The sequence below is a fragment of the Electrophorus electricus genome, chromosome 20 (genome assembly GCF_013358815.1).
Source record: "Electrophorus electricus isolate fEleEle1 chromosome 20, fEleEle1.pri, whole genome shotgun sequence".
In the NCBI taxonomy this organism is placed as follows: domain Eukaryota; kingdom Metazoa; phylum Chordata; class Actinopteri; order Gymnotiformes; family Gymnotidae; genus Electrophorus; species Electrophorus electricus.
The window spans coordinates 7838472-7859629 of record NC_049554.1 but is presented as its reverse complement, the minus strand read 5'-3'; the positions used below and the strand labels follow the sequence as shown (position 1 = coordinate 7859629).

General features: G+C 41.4%; 1 protein-coding gene across 10 annotated transcripts in view; it reads left to right on the top strand.

Annotated features, from left to right (window-relative positions):
- Positions 1–21158, top strand: part of kcnab2a (potassium voltage-gated channel, shaker-related subfamily, beta member 2 a) — a 75986-nt gene that overhangs the window by 42057 nt on the left and 12771 nt on the right. For 7 of the 10 annotated variants that reach the window (XM_027001953.2, XM_027001952.2, XM_035520216.1 and 4 more), the window contains 3 exons: positions 17268–17311; positions 17603–17640; positions 17930–18009. In XM_027001953.2, coding sequence (XP_026857754.1) covers positions 17268–17311; positions 17603–17640; positions 17930–18009 — 162 coding nt within the window. The other 3 variants (XM_027001957.2, XM_027001950.2, XM_027001949.2) reach the window with 3 other exon arrangements.

The following is a 21158-nucleotide window of genomic DNA, read 5'->3' as shown; positions in this document are numbered from 1 at the left end:
TTGAAATTGGCTAATAAGGAAAAGAAAACCCTACCTTCAGTTTGGCTTTGCTATTTCATTAAATGTGTTATAAGTGTCGAAGCTAAAATCAAATGTGATGTATACTTTTTTCTTTTCCATAGCAATATGCTGTATATCTGACACAAAATACGCTGTAGCCTCTATCTCTCTGAAGCCTCTATCTACTCCTTAGTAGCCAAGATTTTAAGGAAAGCCACAATGGCTCTTTATCAGAAAAAAAAATGTAAGCATGGTAGCTGACTACCTTATGTCTGTGTCTCTAGCTATGGACCAAGCTTATGATCATTTCATGTTTGAGTGGAGGGCATCTCATGAGATTTCCTAAGCCTGCCCAGAAATGGAGAGATTATACAGGGAGGATTTCCCTGAGATCCCCTGCTGCCTCCCCACATCTTTGCCTCAAGGGACATGGATGAATCGTGACAGGAGTTTTCTGTTTGGCTTACTGAAGAACTATCCCGAAACGAATCATTTTACTCTCTGTAGTCTGTACTGTGCAACAGAAGACATTTATGAAACTGGAAGATAAATTGGATCAATGTATAAACCTAATAGGTAGTTTAGTAGAGTGACCTCAGATATAAGGAACATAAAGTATAAGATGTATATAAGAAAATAGAAAGTGATCATGCATTAAGGGATGTCCTTCAGAATTAAGAAGGTAACTGCATTTATAGACATGCACCCACCTTACAGAATAAGATGGTACACCCCTGTGCAGACCTTTATGATCACCACGAGATGGTAGTATTAAATCCCATATGCTTAAAACACAAAGTATATCAGAACACAAACAAAACAATCCGGTGCTTTGAGAACAAATATGAAGACAGTTTTACCCAAAAGTACAAGAAGTGTGTTCCTTACCCCAAACTCTTGCAGCACAACACCTACAGGTACCAGGACTGCGAAATTAAGAGCAATGTTTTACAGACTCGTGGCGGTGATTAATTGCACACCTTGGTCAACCCTGCTGCTCACTTTCAAGAAGTTGCAGAAAAGTCGTACCTCCCATGGAAGGTCCATACTTGTGTTCATGACAACACTAGAGATTTCTGCAATGGATCTTAGCCTGCTGTTTCACCCACACTCTTCATCTTGCAATCAGTGATCGGTTCAGAGAAGCCTGCATGAATTGTAATTTGCTCTCTTACGGCAGCATTTTCTACAAGAGCACAAACTTCAGTGCTACTGGATGAAACACTCCACTGAGCATACTAAGAACAGTGTTTTGAAATTGGAGTTTTCACATTACTACTGATTTCGGATTAATCTTACCTTAAATTGTAAATTTTCACATTTTGATATTTAGAAAACTTTTTAAATGTGAATTTTTGAAATGCGTAAAACTTCATCTTGCTTCAGCAGTAGCTGTCTCAATTAACTGCTCATTTTGAAGGCATTTCATTGGGGAATTATGCTCTCTTCCACACTATGCCAAGTTCAGAAACTACAGTAGTTGGAAAGTATGGTAGCTCCAGCCAATATCAAGCCAAGTTCTCCCTAATGAACTTGAGAAGAAATGGATATATATAAGACCCTGTTCTGTCAGGTCATTCTGGCAATCTGAGATTATGACAAAAGCAGCCCATTGTTCAAACCCTGCTTGTGGAGTTTTAGCCTTTTACCAGCTTTGCTCCCTCCTGTTTTTGGAGTTTGATTGATGAGACTGAAGGGAGTGCACTTGGGTCAGACAGAGAAGTAGTTAGATGATTACTGTCAGACTGCCTGTCCCTTCGGTGATTGATTGTGTTGTCTGTGAGTGACCCATGCCTGGAGCCTGATGTATGTTGAGCCTCTGGTCCCTGTAGACACTCACAGTATCTTGGCATGAGTGATTGGAGTAGACACAAGGTCTAAATCTTCTCTATAGCTCCAGAATTTACATGGCTCTGATGATGATGATGATTTGATTTTCTGGTTGTGCTGTGGAAGTGTAATTGACAATATTGTCTGCACTAGGTGGGAATCTGTCATTGCCCTTTTCTCATCAGGCTTTGAACATTTATCTTGGTAATATCATTCTCGCATTTTATTTACAAACAGGCTTGAATGCATGATGTGTAAATTAGGCTGGTTTTGTGCTTTACTGCAGTCTGGTCTACGATATAATCTGCAGTAAACTGCTGTAACTTGGATTGTGTGAGGAGACACTGCTTCCAAGAGTAGTTTCACACAATTTAGGTTTTTGCATAAGATTCAGTTAGGCTCTTAATCAAAAGTCAGCTACTTGAGCCATAATATGAGAGTAAAGTTAGGAGCTTCACTGTGCCGTGGAGAATGAGGTCTGCGTTAAAAAGAAGCTTCTGTTAGAGCGAGCAAGAATTAATCTGAACCTCTACAGTCATGGCCAAAAGTTTTGAGACTGACACACATTTTGGTTTTCACAAAGTTTGCTGCTTTTTTAAAAAAAAAAAAAAATTATTTTTTAATTTTTTTCTTGTTAGATCCTTTTGTCAGATGTTTATATAGTATAGAAAAGTGCAATTATAAGCATTTCACTTTTTTTAACTTGACAAATACATCCAGTCTAATGGTAGTGCTCACCTTTATTTCTCTGGGCAATCTTTTGTCCAAATGTCCCAAACCATCTGAAGGGGGCTTCATCAGAGAAAATAACTTTACCCCAGTCCCCTGCAGTCCAATCCCTATACTTCCTGTAGAATGTCAGTCTGTCCTTGATGTTTTTCTTGCAGAGAAGTGGGTTCTTTGCTGCCCTTCTTGACACCAAGCCATCCTCCAAAAGCCTTCGCCTCACTGTGTATGCAGATGCACTCACACCTGCCTTCTACCATTCCTGAGCAAGCTCAGCACCTAACCTGACCTGATCCTGTAGCTGCATCCTCTTTAGGAGATGGTCCTGGCCTTTTTCACTGCAATTTAACCTCTCTCCCTTAAGTTCTTGATTCGATAAATGGTTGATTTAGGGGCAGCAATGTCCTTGCCTGTGAAGCCCTTCTGATGCAATGAAGTGATGCCTGCACATGTTTCCTTGGAGGTAACCATAGCTAACAGAAGAAAGTTCAAGCACCTCTACCCTTTTAAAGCAACCAGTTTGCTCTTCTAATCAGCATGACAGTGTGATATCAGCTGCCTTATCCTCATTAATCATCCCTGAAATTATGTTAGCAAGACGTTTTGTGGGAGGGCTGAAATGCAGTGGCTGGAGTGCAGTAATTTTTGTGATTAAGTTAATTTTCATGGCAAGAAATGGCTGCAGTTAATGCAGTTCTTCTGATCCTTCTTCACAATCTAGAGTTTGTGCTAGTGTCAACTTTTGGCCACGACAGTAGTTTAAACAGAATGCCTCACTACCGCCACATATTGGCAGTTTACAAAAACTAATTTCATGGCTTCTTGAAAAGGTTTACCAGAACATGGAGAGCTCCATAACTCCAGATGTGCTTAAAAGAGCCCAGTGTTTTCTTGGATTTGATTATTTTTAGAATATTTTAAATTATATGGGCAGTTTATCTCGGCGCTAAAGGTAATAATGAGAGAATAGAGTTATGGCTCTTCATGCCCTTCATGGCAAACCACATCCACATTTTCTCAAACCTGGACTGACCACACTATCTGCTGTGAAGAAGTCCCAAGAAGTGGCTCAATGGCCCAGAACCAGAAAAAAAGTAAGCTGCACAGGTTGATTAGCCAGTCACTGGCCTGTTCGGGATTCCACCAATCACAGTCACGCTTCACAATTTAACTGTGACACTAACTGACTGATTCTCCAAAAAAAAAAAACGGATTTCAGATTTTAGTAGACCCATGTTAGCATAGCTACATTTCACATTTATTAAATAAACACTGCATAGGTAGATCAAGTCACAATGGTACAAAAAACCTTATGCAGTTTATGACTATATTATCTCATTTCAAGTCAAATTTAGACTGAATAACCAATCAGAAAACTACCTCAGGCTGACTGCCGGTGCTAATTCAGCATGTACAGTTGGTCAAAACAGTGCTGACAAGTATCAACTAAGACACTGCAGACAACAGGCAGTGGTTGTTTTGGCAACTGTGGTCACGTTCTAGTTAAATATATCCATCAACAAAATACATTGAGACTGATATATTAAATTACCTTTTAAGCAGTAATTTTGGCATCACTCAAAAATGTGTCCCTTAACAGCAATGTTCATTATATTTAACTACCTCTGTCATGTTGTGCTGGAATGGGAATTAACTGGCCAGATGAATTGACATGCTCACAGCAGTCCAGCTATGATTATGGATTGCCCGTTACCTGGCAACTATAACCCGTGCGCAGGTCAAAGCATTTAAAATGAGCAGCATCCCAGATGGCCGATCTCGTGCTCAGTGTTGTGTGACGGTAGCTTGGTGTGGTTTTCAAACCAGCGTAGTATGTACTGATACTCAATACAGTAAGAGAGACCCCTTTCCCTGCTCAGAAATGACTCTTGGTACCAAGAAACATATCCTAACAGGGCATCATGTTTCCACTTTGCCTGTGAGTATTAGTGTGTAATTGTCTGTTGGTTACATGCTACATATGGTACTTTGTGAAATGGGACTGCAAGGAGAGGCATGCAGCTAGACCTCTGAAACCCTGTTGGAATGTGTGTGTGTGTGTGTGTGGGGAGTTGGAGACGGGGTCGGCTGGATTCTTTTGTTGGAAAAGCACTGCTCTGCTGACGTTTACACACCTGTGGTCTTCTGCTCTACATCACTTGTAATTATCTTCTAAATAGACTTGTGGCAGGTCCTAGGTAGATGAGTGTGAATATTTTATCACTCTATGAACACGTGCCCCAGCAGGTTCTTGGTTCTTTAGCCAATCCCATACTCTCTAACTATCATGAAACGTCCTTTGACCTGCCAGCCTTATTTTTAGCCTGGGCTTCCATGTGGTGAGTTACTTTTCATTGCTGATCTAATTGGTTGATATGTTTCCTCTCTTTGGATATGTCACACACTCAGGTAGCACTATGATAATTGGCTTTTTTCGGCACATAATTGAAAGAAACAGCTGTCAATTATGGGAAAAATATATTTAGTACACGCAAGGAAGATAGGAGAGGTGGCATAAATTGGATATAACCGGTTTGCTTTATAGCTAAATTGTCAGATTTGGACAGGCCCACTGGGAGGTGAACTCTTAATGTGGCAGCAGTGCTGTGGTCTGCCCTTACCTCCTCTTTCTTTGACAGACATTCAGTCTCAATTGCATAATGTGCATTTTACACAAGTGCACATTTCGAAGGGCCCTCCTCTGAATCGAGGTTTTTCGTGTTTGCAGCACTTGCTTGAGCGCTCTGCATCTTGCTTCCACAGTTGTCCATGAAAAACAGGGAATTGGGGAGAGACTTCAGAATCCAAGCCTCACAACACCACACACTGGAGAGAACTCACTCTTGCCCCACTCATGCATCCCTGGTCTAGGTCCTCATTTATTTCTCTCTCTCTTTCTCACGGTCGCTTACCCTCACACACTCCCCACGTTTCAGTCCGTTTTCACTGTCCCTCCCCCCTTCACACATGGTCTGCTTCTTTGTGTCTTGCTCTTGGCACACTCTTATAAGTTGAATCCCTGCGAAGCAGCAGCAGTTGATTTTGAGACACCTCACTATGTGACATACAAACGCTGGGCTCCCTACAGAAGACATCTCCTCCTGCTGAGTGTGGCTTCTCTTCTGCTCATCACAGGTGTGTGTTCGAACGCATTGTGTCCTGTTCCCCCTTAGCAATAACCTGCTATGCTGTGCTCGAAGTAGCTGGATGCTGCTTACGTTAAATCTGCTGGTCGACTGAAACAGAAGGTTGCAGAGACTGCATCTGAGCTGCTGAAAATGGACATTAGGAGAAAGAGCCCACTTCTCTGTGGACACAGCGCTGTGTAAGACAGTGTTTGCTGGAACTGCCTGAGAGCGTATGTGGCGTGGGATCTGAGCAGGCAATGCTGTGGGGTTGATCGGCACGGTAACCAAGCTCCGTGCGTCTCCCTTGCTGGTTGGAAGACGCAGTGAGGCAGCTAGAGACAGCGACGGCAGCAGCACAGAAGACGGCTGTGTGTCCGAGCGACCAATACACAGAGAAGCGCTCTATGACACACACTCCCTGCTCCTTCTGTTGCTGCCTGCGTGTGCCTCCAGCCATCTCCTTCCAGCTCGCCCAGGGCTGAGACCTAAGAAGCAGGCGGAGACTGAGAGAGAGCAGTTCTAGTAGGAAAGAGGAACTTCAAACAAAGCTTTGCTCCTGGAGACCTGCCTTTTCTTTTTCCACTGCTGTTGCAGGAGGGAAAGAGGGGTGATTATTTGGCTTATCCTGATCATCCCGCATCCTCCGGGCCAGGATGCAGGTCTCGTTTGTGTGCACAGACCACCGGTCCATGAGCCGCAGCACGGACGACAGGCTGAACAGGCAGAATGCCAACAGCCCAAACACAGGCACCCGGAGCAAGTTCAGAGCTGTGGCCATGGTGGCGCGGAGCCTCGGGCAGCTGTCTGTGCAGAGCGTGCCCTCCTCCAGTGACCAGAGCATGAGGACGGGCATGAAGTATAGGTAGGACATGCACTGCAAGTAGGGCAGTGTCACTTGGTGATGGAATGTATCCTATGAAAGGACATGCATTAAAAAAAAATAATAATAAAAGTCGGGGAATGTTGACATCAGCTATTACTTTTTGGGAAACTTTCTTTGCTTTTGGCAACAGGTTTTGCATTTGTTTTTCTACATGTTTTGCTCTTTATGTAAAGATTAAAGATAAGAGTATTGATACTGTAGAGACAAAAATCTTTGTTTTGGGGGTTTTTGTCTTTAAGAAAAAAGCATTTCAGAATTTACACATTCATTCCTGTTTAAAGAGTAGTGGTGAAAAAATTGGATTTGCTCTGTTGTGGACCATCTTGATCTAGTATGCCTTTTTTATTTCTGTATTACTTTGTTTATTGAGAATGAATTCAGCATGATAATACGATTAGCCCTCCAACTGTGCAGCGTATACTGTAGCCTAAACATAACGCAGCCTGAAGATTGATGCTAACTCTGGTCTTTAATCAATATAACCCAGTTGTCCCTAGTAGTCAGTGTTAATAATCCTTCGGTGTCTCCATCACTTCCTCTCCATAAATACCCTATGACTAATTAATTAAATAATACTTTGAATTAAGATCAATTTCTCAATGCAGGTTGTGTTGGCAGACAGGGCGGGGCGGGAGGGGGGGGTGACTGCGTGACTGAGAGTATGTGATGTGCATGTGTGTGTTTTCAGAGCAGTAATTTAATTTTGGTAACTGCTGCAAAATATAAATGCGTATGCCGCATGGCATTGTGGTGGCTCTTATCAGAGAAAATTGCAATATAAGTTTTTATTGGGACCTTTGTATTGCTTTAGTTTTGCTTTTTTTTACTGGAGTTTGAAGCTACCCTATATTGCTGCCAGTGACTCTAATTTGTCAAGCTTTATGATGCACAAAATTAAACACATTTTTTCATGAGAAGTGCAAGTTCTATTTTGTTTTACCCATATATTGGTGTCACTAAGCTATTTGTGTAATTTTTATTTTGTTACTGAAAGTCACTGGCACTGCCTGTCCATTTTAAGACCTGTGGTGAAATGACCGAAGTTTGGTAGCAGGCCCTTCTGTTGCCTTTCTGGATGTAAGTCATAGCTCAGTACTCAAGCCCCCCTAAGGGACCTGTTCAAAGACCCTTCCGGCATGAAGAAAGCCTCCATATTGACTGCAGGGTCAGCATCTGATCTTCTGCCAGAGGTTGAGTTTCTGTGCAGACAAGCATGAGTGTAGTTCTGAGCATATCTCTAGTAATGCTCAGGGAGACAGTAAGAAAGACACAGTCCAGCCATGAGCAGCTAAAACCCTGTGTGTCGTAGTGGGTCACTTGAATTAGGACACCCCCCCTCCCCCCACCTTGCTTCTTCCCCGCACTCGCACACACCAACACACAAACACATTCTTGTACACACACACACTTGTACTGCTCTGGTGGTGTTCTCCAAATGTATGTGTATATTTGCTGAGGCACATGTGATGCCCTTTCCCTCGAAGGAAGATCCCAGCCTGGGTTGTGCTGCAGTCTCATCAGTGTGAAACTCGGTGATGAGCCCCCTAATGTAAACACATTTCAAAACTGTAGTGTGTGCCGATGGGCTAGCATTCCAAACATTATTGCTGATGTTATCCAATGTTTTGTGGTAAAAATGTGTCCGTATGTTAGTTTATTGGTCCCCAAAAAGTCTGTATTTTTAAGCATGCAAATGAGCTTGGCAACTGCCAAATGCAAGTTTTAAGAATAACTGAAATTGGATTGCAGTGTTGGTGCAAGCTGAAGCTTTTGGTCAAGAAAATTTTGTGTATGTATACAAACTACCATTTGAATATTCACATAGCATTTCAAATGAAGGAAGCTAGCTAGCAAAAAAAAATGACTGAAGCTAGCAAGCTAAATGCAATCATTTGGAAAGTTATGTTGCTTAGCAACAGGATGGGCTGTCCTGTTGCCTTGATGGTTACGCTTAAAGATGTGCATCAAGTTTCCTAGAGGTAGTGTTATTGGAGATGGCTATTTATGAAAGCCTATAACAATGCTGATGCATTTGATTTATAAAGTAACTTGACTGTTCAAATGCTGTTCTTTATATAGCTATCAAGAGCTGGATGAACCCTGTGCTCTTAATGCTGAGCCTTTTTAGTTTCAAAGCAGATTTAAAAAAAATGCAAGATATGTTTAATACTTGTGTTTAAAATGTTATACTGCAATTCCCATTCAATGAATGAATGCATGAGCTGCTTAGTAATATTATTTTAAAGATACAGCCTTAGAAAACTGCATCTGCTGCCTGGTCATTTTATGCACTTCGGTTTGGCTGCCTGTCAGATGAAATGGAGAAGGCTGTGCAAAGGGAAAGTGAGATGTTTTGCTTCTGCAAGATTTGGCATAATCTCTGGCCAGTAATTTAACATGTCTGTCTATGGGTTATTCTAATGTGCACACAATAGGCCATTAGGACTGGTCCTGTGCAGGGTGAATAGAGATTAGTGATCACCAGTATGAGAGAGAGGGGATTCCTGTTGTTTGAGGTTCTTTGTGCTTCTTCAGTTCCAACAAATTTTGCAATGACCAATGATAGATGCAGCATTACATTAAAGTGTTCTGGCAGCCATTTCAAATTTGTTCAAATATAATGAGCGTCTTGTGTCATTTATGAAAGTGCTTAAACATTTGTCTATTTTAATGTTCACATGATCAATGTTGGCAGAAAGGTGGAGCTGTTTTTCAGAACAAACTGAAATTACAAATGTCATTCCTGGGATCTGTTGCAGCTACTCCTCCAACTTGGGGGTCACAGCCCCAAGTGCCCCCATCACCATGGTGTTAACCATCCATATTCACTCTGTTTCTTCTTTTAGTCCCCGTTACTTCTCATAATCCTTCCTTTGTAAAGTTCTAATTAATTGGTCCCAACACACAGCCATGCTGTTTTCTGATTCTGGCACATTTATTACAATGGATTTCTGCATTTTGGGCACTGTCATAATGATGCACCCATGCATGGACACACACCAATCAGCCACAGCAGTAAAAACCACTGACAGGTAAGGTAAACAACATTATCTCAATACAGTGGTACCTGCCTAATGTACTGCACCAATAGACAACAAGAGAATGCTCAGTAGCTCAGTGGATAAGATACTCGACTAGTAATCATAAGGTTGCCAGTTCAAGCCCCACCACCACCAATTTGCCACTATTGGGGCCCTGAGCAAGTTGGTCAAATTGTATTCAATCATAATTGTAAGTCACTTTGGACAAAAGTGTCAGCGATTATATGGCAAAAATGTAAATGGATGTGCTAGAAGCAGGGGAAATGGGCAAGTGCATGTTTCTGAGCAACTTTCATCAGAGCATCTCCAAAACAGCATGTCTTGTTTCCAGTTTGTAGTAGTTAATACATATTGGTCCAAGGACAGACAACCAGTGATTCAGTGACATGGGCATGGTTCAGTCCCACAGAAGAGCTGCTGTAGCACAAATTGCTAAAAAAGTTAATAGTGACTGTGTTGCACTGTGTTCTGACACTTTTGCATCGCAGCTTGCTGCTTGTGTTTGTGTAGCCACAGACCATTGAGAGTGATCCATGTCCACATACAATGTGCACATGAACATCAGAACAGGCCTATGGAGCAATCATGTTTTCCTTTGCATCATGTGGAAGGCTGGGTACACGTTTGTCACTTACCTGGGAACGAGATGGCACTGGGATGCACTGTGGGAAGAAGGCAAGCTGGAGGAGGCTGTGTGATGCTCTGGGCAATATTATGCTGGGAGACCTTGGGTCATGGCATTTCTATGGATACTACTTTGACATGTACGGTATTCTCTAATGGCAGTAGCCTCTTTTGGCAGAATAATATGCCCTGTAAAAATTTGTTCAAGAATGGTTAGAAGAATGGTTACAAGTATATGACACATAGTTCAAGGTGTTGAACCTCTAAATTCACCAAATTTCAGTCTGATCAAGTATTTGTAGAATGTACTGAAAAACAAGTCCGATCTATGCAGACCCCACCCCGCAGGTTCAGGACTTAAAGGATCTGCTGCTAAAATCTTTGTGGCAGGTCCACTGTGTGTCTTGCTGAGTCCATGCTTTGATGGCGATGCTGTTTTGGCAGCATGAGGGAGACCTACATAGTATTAGGCAATATTACGTGTGTGTCTGTGAGGAAGGCTCCAGGTAGTAACTGGAGTAATCTTACACTTTATAGGCCCCTCCTCCCCGCCTTCTGGTGAAAGAGCCCAGATACAGAAGTTTTTGGGAGGCAGAAGGGGCATGCAAAGATCCACTGTCCAGGGTGAGGCATGAAACATCCATGAATACATCCAAGTAATGCCAAATCACAGTGATCATATTAAGCTTTATGCAGTCTTGTTGGTGATTCAGGCTATGGAAGGTAGTTGCTGCATGTTGGCAACATAGGTGATGTGTCCTCATGTCTTCTGAGTTTGTCACAGAGATGAAGAATCTCCCCACTCAAATGATCCACTGTGTGTCACCACTCATCCTGCACTCTTAAAGGGAAAGAAAATACTATCCACTCTCTAGTCTATGTTTAAGCTTGCTTCAGTCACTTCAAAAAAAAGTTCTTGCTGCTTACCAGGAGCACACGTGTGAATTCAATTTGCCAGCGACCACCAACTGTCAAATCAGGAGGGCCTCTACACAGGTGATGGAGACCACCATTACTATAGTAGAGCCTCAGGATGAAATGCTACTTTATTGGAGATGATGGCCAACTTGTCATTATAGCTTAATACCACCCTCTTTCACCAAGACATTGTGGCCCTTTGTGGATCTGCTCAACAGACATTATATGGCTTTGGTCGTATCTGAATTAATGGGGCAAATGAAATAGTTTTTGATTATAGCCTCTCCTAGCTGAGCTGCTGCCTGTTTGCCGTGGCAAATCAGATTGGGAACCAGTCCAGCAGAGCTGGTTGGTGAGTGGGCCTGACAAGTCTCTGCTGACACAGTTTTGACAATGACCTGTTGTGGTTTTGCTGTGAAGTGGAAAGCCAATCTGATTGATCTAATTGTGCCCTCAATGTGCAATTGAAGATGGTACAACCCCCATGCTTGTCCACCTGCCATCTTGGTAGAGGAGTGTTTTAATGTTTTTGAGTGTTTTTAAGTTTTAATCTGGTATCTTCTTCATTCTCATGCTATTTAGTGCAGGCAGAGGACAGATGGTCTATAAATTGCACAGCTCTTACAATATCTTTCCTCGTTTATTTTGCAAATATGCCCACATTCCTTTAAGGTAACCAGGATACAGATGGAAATGTTTGTAATTTAACAATCGTATTGGTTAATATCAGCCAGAGGGTGCATCAAAATAGGTCAATAACCGAATGCTGACAGATGGCAGAGTACCACTGACATGCCATTGAAATGAGCATGGTTTTCCAGTGTGTCCAGTGTCCATGTAGAACTGCGTGGTTTAAAAAAAATCAAAACTCTCATAAATGCTCAGTGGGGTTTAAGGGAGAGTGTGTATATGACCAGTATTCTGCATAAAGAAACTTTTTGCCATCTACAGCACCTCCTGTGTGTTTGGGTTGGGGAAGCGCTGAGAGGAGTGAGGTGATTGTACACTGGAAGTGTTACTGAGTAGGCGTGCTGAGATTTTACAGTACTTGTGGTGCTCCCTATTACTGGTCTAGCTTTGATATAGCCTCACTCCTACATATAATAAGATTAGATGGATGTTTAAGAGCCAATGTGAAAGGCACATTGCAGTAAAGCACTGAAACTTGCATTGCTGCAGTAGATCTTTGCAGCACAGAAAGTGTGTGTGTGCGTGTGTGCACATAAGTGTTTTGTTGAATGAAAACAGCACATCTATCTGTTGTATACTGTTCTGATCAGGTTTAATTAAAACATGCATGTATGCAGTTTAGTTCTATTTACAGTCTCTCAAGCAGAACATCATTTTTTTCTGAATGCTCCAGAAGTAGATTAAACCACATTCTGCCAGAAACAGATGCTAAGCTTCCATTCATCCCTACTCTAATTTGTTTTGCATTAGTGTACATGTGTTTATAATGGCTGCTTTGCAGGCTATTTGTGTGCTTCTCGTCGGATTCTAAATTTAATAGTCTGTGTCAACTTCTTGTTCATTCTTATCATTGTTGAATCATTAATGAATTCCCTGATCTGTTTGAGTTGTTCATTCAAAAGTTGTTGTGGATTCCATGCTGATGTTAACAGGGGGACCAACTCAGTGTTTAGGTGGACCAATACACAGGAGGTGCAAAACATTTTCATGGCCTTTGTGAGTGTGTTTGGCAGTGTTTGGCACTGTTTAAGATTCTTCAGCAGTGAGCAGAGTCTGCTCCCTTCCCCCTGTTCTGAGGCAGCTGCAGCGATCATTTTCTGCCTGCCCATCTCTTTCACCCTGGTAACTAGAAACCCAATATCTTTAACTAGGGTCAGCATTACATCTCTGTGCAACATCAACAAAAAATTTAGAATAACCGGCTTACGTTGCAGTTCTGAGTAGTTCTAAATCTCATTTGGCCCATGTCATGTGTTGCTTCTTGGGTTATCATTTTTAATGGTTTAAACTAATTGATGACTGTCAGGTAGCTGAAATAAGTACCAGCATTTTGCCATAATAGATCCTCACCCTTCTTCTGTGTCGGCGCATACATGCGATAACAGGTGGCTGTACTTTGAGATGTGCATGTAATAAGTGGCCTACTGCACTGAGCCCTTTAAAATTTTAATATATTTAAAGTCTAATCACCTTGGGGTTCTCTAATGCCCCAGCTTTCCTAAGCTTCTGTCAGCAGATTGCATGTTCAAATTTCAACAATGCCATGAAAGTATAATTGGCTGGGTTCTCAAAAAGATGTGGTAGCTGACTTTGTGTCTCAAGAGGAAGTCTCGTGTCAAATGCCGTGCACTGGGAGGAGACCTAGGTAGTATGGTGGAAATTGGTAATAATTAGTATAGAAGAAAAATGTGAGGTAAGAAAATGGGTTTAATCATTTAAAAGCCTAATTGGTGGTTACTTGACTGATACTTACCAGTTAACAGTCTTGCTGAGTGGCTTATAGCCTACATTTATTCAGCACATGTGTGGGGGCTAAAGAGAGAAGAGGTGGGAGCAAGACAGAAGATATAAGCTTGAAATGGGCCCCCCTTTCTGAGCATAGATAAAGGTCACCTCAGGTAGTGTCTTCTGCTGTTTGAAGAGGGAGTAGGTGGATGAGTGGGCCTGAATTGATAATAATCACAAATTTTTGTGAACAAAGGTACACAAAACCTCTTGGTTTTGCCAGTTCTGCCAAATGAGAGGCAGCTGGTGGACTTGGGATATCTTTGTGTAAACCTTAATGACACAGCTGTGCATCATCTTCAGGAGCCCATCAGGGATTGTAAACAGGGATTGAGCTCTGTGCTTCATTTTGGTGTAATCTGAAATAATCAGATTAACAGTTATTTTGAATGTAGCACTCAGCCACCACATAGTGTTTGTGAGCATAGCACTGTGGGAAGAGTTGTGTATATGTTTCTACAGTTTTTACTGCAGCTTCATCATGTTATGCAGAACAAATTAGAATTAATTACAGAAAGCGAATGAGTGTGCAATTCAGAATTCACTGAGGAATACTCAGCATCTGAAACTGCTCAAATTACTTCTCAAAAAAATTACTATAATGTACCCTTTTTGCCCATTCTTGTATAACCCTTCTTATCCTCATTACCGGAGCCAAGTATCCTCACTATCCCTCTCAGATCTTCAGGCTGTGAGCCATATACCATCAGTACTGAGGCATCACACACTTCACTTTTGTTCAGAGAAGCCAGATGAAGGGTAGCTATCCTTAGTTGGCACAGTGAGGCCCCACTACCACAGAAATTAGATTCTGGCACACCACTCCAGAGGACTGCACAGCTCACCTATCTGACTATGGATTGATCAGCATGGTCAGCCTTTCTGAGGTAGTCTGAAGTTCTCACCTTGAAGTTCGAAAAGATTATTGTGGCAAAGAGCCATGTCCAAGATCAGTCATTCAGTTGGATCTCCTGCATGCCTTGTTCATCATTATCTGGTCCTGATGAGCCAGGGCACGGGCAACCCTATGTCATGTCATATTTAGCTTTGCTGTGAAATATTCAGTGGGACATAGTGCCAGCAAGGAGGCAGTGCAATCACAGGAGCACAGTCAGCCCCAAATGCACAAAACATCTTGGTTTTGCCAGTTCTGCCAACTGAGACGCAGCTGGTGGATTTGGGATATCTTTGTGTAAACCTTAATGACACAGCTGTGCATCATCTTCAGGAGCCCATCAGGGATTGTAAACAGGGATTGAGCTCTGTGCTTCATTTTGGTGTAATCTGAAATAATCAGATTAACAGTTATTTTGATGTCACAAAATGAAAATGACTTTTGCTTAATCTCTACTTTTAAGGCAAATTTAGTGCACATACTTTTAACAGAGACCAAATGTAGCCTAATTTTCGCACTTCAAAATGACCAACACTTTGCAGTGGTAGTAGAATTTTGGTTGAATTGTAAATAACACTGGAATTTATCTGGAGCATAAAGTTTTCCTTTGGATGCTTGAAAATGTGTTGGCAAAGCTTCCAGCTGTCAAACTGTGTGTTAATCAAAGTCTATGGTGTGGGCCCATATAGTCACAGTGGTCCTTGCTTACAACAAAATCATTGAACAGCTAAGAGCAAACCAAAAAATGTGATCCTGTTTTCTGTGCAAAAATTAATCAATGCTTTTATATGCATTCCTAATACCTCCTTTTTTATTCCCCCAGACATAGCTTTGTGAGCAGATGGAATGCAGATCAATTTTGTATTAAATCACCAGCCAACAATGTGTCACTTGTTTGCCATCATTGAAGTAGTCATAGAATGCAAGATGAGGTTTTTGTTTGTTTTTTGCTAATTTAATAGTCATTCTAATTATTGTCAACTGGTAATTGACCATTGAACACTGACCCTCCCTCTCACCTCCTCACTGTGATATATTTAAGTTGATGAGTCATATTCTGAGAGAATTCAGAGAATGCAGCATGAATGATGAGCAGTCATTAACGTCTCTAGTCTGTCGTATTCCCCAATGTTTTTAAGGATTAGTGGTGTTTCCAGTACAGTGTTGTCTTTGTGGTATTAATGGGTTAGACATTTTCTAGAGTTGGAAGTTTGATACTGCTCCTCACTTAGGGCTTTTATTTTTTTGTTTATTTTTATTTCATGTACTTTCCTGGAATCTTCACATTTATATTTGTGTGTGTATATGCATATGTGCACTCTTTATACTCCTACTCACACAGAAAATCCCCTAATCCCCAACACACATGTTTATCCTTGCACATGGTGAATAATAGAACACACACAAAAGCTGTTTAAGGTCTTATTTGTTCAGTGGCTGTGCTTGCATACATCAGTACATCATGTTCTAGAGCTTGTTCATTTTAAGGCACTAGTCATCGTAGCGCACAAATGGATAACTCTTGAATCTTTTATATATCTTTGCTGAATTTTTGCAAGGGCAGCTGAATAAAGAAGCTTCTTACCTAATGATCTTGTTTATTATATTTTACTTGCTTTTGCCTCTGACACAACCACTGACCTTTTAACAGCCTTTTTTTCTGATTTTTTTTTTTTTTTTCAGATAAGAATATTATCTAATACTGTGTAATACTATGTAATCACATCTCTTGGACTTATTAGAATTGGGGGGGGTTTCCACTCTCGAGCTCTTGAATGCCTTCCCCAAGGTATGCATTTTCTGCCCCAAATCTTGCTCTAAGTTATAAGGCTTCAGGTAAGGAGAACCTGTCTGTAGAAACAGGTTTAATCAGGTTTAATCAAAGATTTACCTGCCTGTGGGAACACTTCAGTGTTCCGTGAGTTTTTGTGTAGAGGATGCCAAAATGAATGGGATTAAGGGTTCTCTCAGTTCCTGGGCACTTGATCCTTGGGCCGGATAGGCATTTGTTCATGTCCTGGGCCTCTTGGCCTTGTAGCTCCTGGAACTTGCAGGCTCTGAGGACTTTGTTTAGCTATCCTAACAGGTTTCTAATTTGGATTTTAAAAAAAGTTATCAGTGTTAAAAATTAATTATTTTAAAAATACGCATAACAGAAAAGTGAATAAGGTAAAGTTACCGCCCCTTTTAGATAGTGTTTTCACACAGTACATAACTCATGTTAAATGTCACTAACAGTTGTTTATGACCTTGAGATGGTGGGCAGGCTCACAGCCCCAAATTTCAGTGCTGGTTTGTGATTGCTGTGAGCCAGTCAGTGAAGGATGTCATTCAGTACTTAGGAACATTACGGTGGGAACAGAAGCATCATTAGAGGGGTGTGCCTTTGGGCTTAAGCCCCAGATGTTTCAGTGCCAGCCCCGAATATGTTTATTAAATAGTGCTGTACTTTAAAGCAGTATTGACTTTTAGGCTAATGAGGGACAAGTAAAGCAGCCAATTTATAGATGGACACTTAAACCTTTTTACTGTCAGTGAATGTGATCATGAGAGGCAACATCTGATTCTAAAAGTTCTGTTTTTATTTTTAAATTATACCTATATGCTGTCCATTTCCTTTAAATATAAGAAAATTACCCGCTTAAGGGTGTTCTAATGACCACAGTTACCTTTTCACATTTAAGTAGCAGCTTTTTTTTTTTAGGTTAAAACCATTTAAAAATACAAATTATATTTTCTCTTCACAGAAACCTTGGGAAGTCTGGACTAAGAGTGTCATGTCTTGGTCTAGGTGAGTGGTCTTTAACACATTAGAAAATGTTGAGCTGTTTATCTTCCCCCTGTAAAACACAAGATATATCATATCATATTTTTTCCCTTCGAAGTGCTGGGGACAACTTGATGATGGTGCAGTCTTTTCATGGATGGTTCTTTTCAAGAGCGCATTATCACTCTCTTGATTATCACCACAGATAACTGTGGTTTCAGATTATGTCTTTCTGACCTCTTCAGGAAGGGCAGTAATACAAAGTGGATTATCTTTATGCAAAGCAGATCTGATTCCATCTTTTTTCTTAAACAGGAACATGGGTGACATTTGGTGGTCAGATCACAGATGAAGTAAGACCTCATTAAAAACAATATTTGTTACTCCTTAAAGATAATTGTGCTTAGAGTAGTAACTATGAAAGACGTTTCATACAAACCCCTTTATACATATACTCTTGAACATTTCTATGCACTATTGAGAGACATGTTCTTTGACAAGCATTTTAATCCAAGCCAACATGTAGCTGGAAGTTGGCCTTGTACACATGGAGAGTTCCGTGCTGAATAATTAAAGAGACTGAAGACCCTTAAACACTGCTGTCCCTGTGTATCCCTCCCCTCCTCTCTTCCCCTCCAACAGATGGCCGAACAGCTGATGACTCTGGCTTACGAGAATGGGATCAATCTGTTCGACACGGCTGAAGTCTACGCTGCAGGAAAGTGAGTGAGCCAAAGGTGTCAGCCGCCGCAGTTCATCACACTGAATTTGCCACACCGCCATACACACGAGTGTATGATGCCATTTTGGCTCAGCCCCACTAGTTGCATAATCAGGATGGCTTCAGGAAGGGCTGACATACATCATCAGAGGATAATATACTTTGATAATATATATCAAAAATATACATATATTTTTGAAGGCCAAAGTCGTATATGAGGAGCACGTGGGTAGACACGGAGGTAAAAAAAAAAAGCAAAAAAAAAAGCTATGGACATGACTGATAAATGAAAAGACCTGCATGAAGGTTTCCAGCAAAATTCTTTAGAATACCCATTAAACAGCAGTAGCACATTTTAGCAAGTCATTTATCTAAAATGTACAGGATTCAGTCAGCAGGGGTTAGTCTTTGTTGTGAGCAAAATGAAGCACAATAATGAGGGATTTCCCCTCCTACTACAATGACTAACATTCCACAAGCCAGAGCCATCGCTGCTCCCCAGAGTGTCATCACTGTTCTTTACAGTGGATACTGGTGACACTTATCCTTCCTGAAAGCACACTTGGGGAGGATGAGAAGGAATTAGACCACAAACATGAAGCAGAGAAATAAGACATCCATTGTATGATTTTCAAAGGCGAATGATGAATATCTACAACTGTTATTGCTGGGTCCACAACCTGATTATTATCTAGGAAAATGGTTGATGCGTTCATAGATAAGAAGATTCCAGATATATTCAAAATTTTACATTTAGCTGACTTTTATCCACAGAGATTTACAATTATGTCTGAATACAACTTGAGTAATTGAGGGTTAAGAGCCTTGCTCAGGGGCCCAACAGTGGCAACTTGCTAGTGGTGGGGCTTGAACCAGCAACCTTCCAAGTTGAGTACCTTAAGCACTGAGCTACCACTGCCCTGGTAATAATTGATAAACAGGTTGAGAGAAGGCCTGCTGATCAATTTGTTAACATCTTCATACCATCAGAATTAAGCTTTTGTCATTTCCAATGGCAAGCATTTTAATGCTTAATGACATATTTGCATTGCCAGTTGTTGCTATGGCAGCAATGAAGTTGGGAAACTCAGAGAAAAATATCTGATTTATACTCTGCACTTTAGAACCCCATGGAATAAATGTTATGATTTAAACATATGCTTTTTCTAATGTAGGCTAGATCCACCTCCTAGAAATTGAAAGACCTCTGTGTGTCCTGTTTTTCTGCAAACCGTGTATTTTTTACAGTTTTGAACATTGTGCTCATCTTACTACAGTACACTGCAGTTACTCACCTGGACTCTTCAGGTTTATGTATGTGTATATATAACACACAATCTCAACGAGCTCATCTTTGTTTTGTGCAAGATTGAATAGCAGTTGACCAGTTTAGTTAGCTGAGCTGTCCCAAGACATTGCCATCACTACTGCAGGAGTTAGCGAGTTCAACAGTGATGTCCATACACATGTTGGTGTGATGATAAACCCCCAATCTGACACCGCTGTGCCCTGCACCACTCTGGAAGACCCCAACCTCACCTCCAACCTGCCAATGCTGAATGAGAAGAGCAGGCTCAGACATGATGCCTGAATACCAAACTGTGTGTGGTTTTTAACATATCGGGCAGATGCCGTTTGGAGTGCACGCCGCCCTCACAGTCATGTGCGTGGGTCTCTGGCAATACAGGACAAACATCCCAGAGTAAATGTTCACTGCAGCCATTGCATAAGGAACCAAGTTCATAGATGCACGTGTGTGTGTGTGTGTGTGTGTGTGTGTGTGTGTGTGTGTGTGTGTGTGTGTGTGTGTGTGTAGATAGATATATATATATATATACACACACACACACACACACACACACACAGATGCATAAAGGCACTTGTACATGGCTTGGTGTATGACCATAATCAATTCATATAACCTTTCTCTCTTCCTTTTTCTTTCCCTCTAACACAAGCAAACAAAAACAGGCTGCATTGCCCACACACCCGTCTGCCTCTATCTCCATATCTCCGTTTCTATTACACAACACACACGCTTTCAAAGATTCTCACTTATTTTGATAGGGTGCTTGAAAAAAGGCTTCATGACATCATTACATACACTGCAAGTCATTAGCTGCTCTCTTCCATCAATGATGAAAGTTAATTGAAATGCATAAGCCATCCAATTGATCCCTGAAACTAAAAGTCTGCCTCCTAAAAATGTCAGGACGTAAACCAAGTGTTAATCCACCCCACCCCACCCCAAATGTAGCATATTGAATTTTAGGAAATGCATTCAGTGGCTATCCAGTGCCATTTAGCTCACTTGAATCCTTGCAGATTGACTGCATTGAATGCTGACACATCTCAGAATAGGGCTAAACAGAACATTTCAAAGAGGATGCTGAGGCCAGACTAATTGGACATCTGCTATCAGGCACCACATTGCTCTCCTCCTCCACCGATGAACCTACCGCACCACGCGCACACACTTGAGTGAAGAAATGACGAGAACTGTGGGCGAGTTCAGAACAACGAAATTTATGTTTGGTGAGACAGAGAGCAGGGGAGGGTGACAATTAGAAATAGAGAGTGAAAGTGTGAGAGTGAGGGGCACTGCAAAGGAATGCAGCTGGCCGGTGAGGTGACGTGGGGGTCAGGATGGGGCAGCCCTACTTGTTGCGTGGGACATGTGGAGCTGCCTCGTGCAGGGCTCATCACAGGCCCATGCTGGGGGCCAGTTAGTACCCACAGCACTGTTAATGGCTGTGATCATTAGCATTATGTTAAACCTGCACAAGAAAAAGAGAAGGGAAGCTCTTCTCAATAAGCAAATTTAGCAGGATCTTGATGAGCTCTGATACATACTCATGTGCTCTTACTGTTTGTTACATATTTGCTGTATTGTTTGCTTTTGTTGGCTTGGGTTCTCACAGAACATGCAGTAGTTATAGGTACTTTAAGTCAAAGTAAAATGTATGTATGTAGTGCTTTTTATAGCAGCTGTTGCCACAAAGCTTTATGCAGGTCCATGTCCAAGCCCCATAGTGAGCACGCCAAAAGCAACAATGGCATGGAAAAACACAGTAGCCACAATATAAGTAATGACAGGAAAAAAAATATATAAAAAAAATAAACAATGAATGTCTGTTTTGGTTTTCTACA